General features: G+C 54.7%; 1 protein-coding gene across 1 annotated transcript; it reads right to left on the bottom strand.

Annotated features, from left to right (window-relative positions):
* Nucleotides 1-326: 326 nt before the first annotated feature.
* LOC119094999 (mannose-binding protein C) lies at nucleotides 327-920 on the bottom strand. Its single transcript, XM_037217908.1, has one exon. It carries the CDS (start codon nucleotides 918-920, stop codon nucleotides 327-329), a length of 594 nt encoding a protein of 197 aa, XP_037073803.1.
* Nucleotides 921-1,256: the final 336 nt, after the last annotated feature.

Below are 1,256 nucleotides of genomic sequence, written 5' to 3'. Positions count from 1 at the left end.
AGTGAGCCTAGGAGCACCTCGACTCAATCATTCTGTGCAACTGACAAGAAAATTCTCCGTTTTTTTGACACATCGTGCCAGAGACCCCTTTGAGTTCTGCGCAGAGTTTGCGTGGAGAATGTTCGGTTTTGAACAATCTTTGGGTTCTGCTCCAACGATCTCGGTTGTACAACAAAAGCATCAGGTGGTCGCATGTTGTATCTGCTTTTATTTCAGTGGCAGCACGTAAATGGGTCGACTCGATCGGTTAGAGAAGCGAATACGGGAGTAAGTACATCAAACCACAAACCTTTCCAGACTTCAATCGGCCGCATTGAATGCTTTGCCTACGCCAGTTGGCACACTGAAGGATTGTTGTCGGTGCATTTTCTGTCGTTCCACTTGCCGTATATGAGGTGTTCACTCGACTTCGATCCCAAAATCTCCACACAATCTTCTTCATCGGATGCGTCGTCGGGCTGGCCACGGGCCCATGCCTTGAAGTGCTCTCCCGTCAGTGGACGACCTTCCCAATCGACAAATAAGCCTTCGCTATACCGATCGTTGATGCCCAGCCACTTGTTCTCTTCACTGGCCATAACGGCGACGCACAGGTTCTCTTCACGACTGCGTGGCACCGCCAGGTGTGAGTTGATCTGTACACAGCTGGCCTCAGCTTGGTCATGCGTCATGAACGCCTCTTGCAGTTTGTAGCAGTGTCCAGCGCACCACTTGAAGCCGGCAGGGCAGCTGCACTGAAAGGCACTGAGTCCACCTCCTGACTGCTTCAGACTCTCGCAGTGAACATTCAGCGCCTCGTTGACCACCTCCTTGAGGTACTGCCGCAGGGTGCCGGCCGTGTAGAGGTCACCACCGCAGCCTGCGAGGCAGACCAGCGCCGAGAAGGCCGGCCACCACCGGACGCCGGCAGAACGCGGCATCCCTCTCGCGTGCGTCTAGAGCTGGTCCAGCCGCGTGAGACACTGCCTCTCCCAGTGTCTGGAGCAGACTGCACCACTGGCACGCGCCGCTCCATGGGCTTCTCAGCTGTTATGCAACGTCGAGTTTCCAAGTACAGCCAACCAGTAGCCGGGGGTCCCATAGTCGTTAAGCACACGTCACGTCTAATCCTGGCTGTATCAGTTGCCAGTGACAGGTCACGTGACGACAGGCCTTACGTGCCATGTTCAAAAGGAAACTAAAAAATTACCACCGTGAGAGGCTGCGCATGTATGGTTCGCCGTAGCTCCGCTGTTTCAGTGTGCCGAGGACTCGTA

The sequence above is a fragment of the Pollicipes pollicipes genome, unplaced genomic scaffold (assembly GCF_011947565.3).
Source record: "Pollicipes pollicipes isolate AB1234 unplaced genomic scaffold, Ppol_2.1 Scaffold_4219;HRSCAF=4965_pilon_pilon_pilon, whole genome shotgun sequence".
Classification (NCBI taxonomy): Eukaryota; Metazoa; Arthropoda; class Thecostraca; order Pollicipedomorpha; family Pollicipedidae; genus Pollicipes; species Pollicipes pollicipes.
This window is presented reverse-complemented; position numbering and strand designations above follow the sequence as displayed.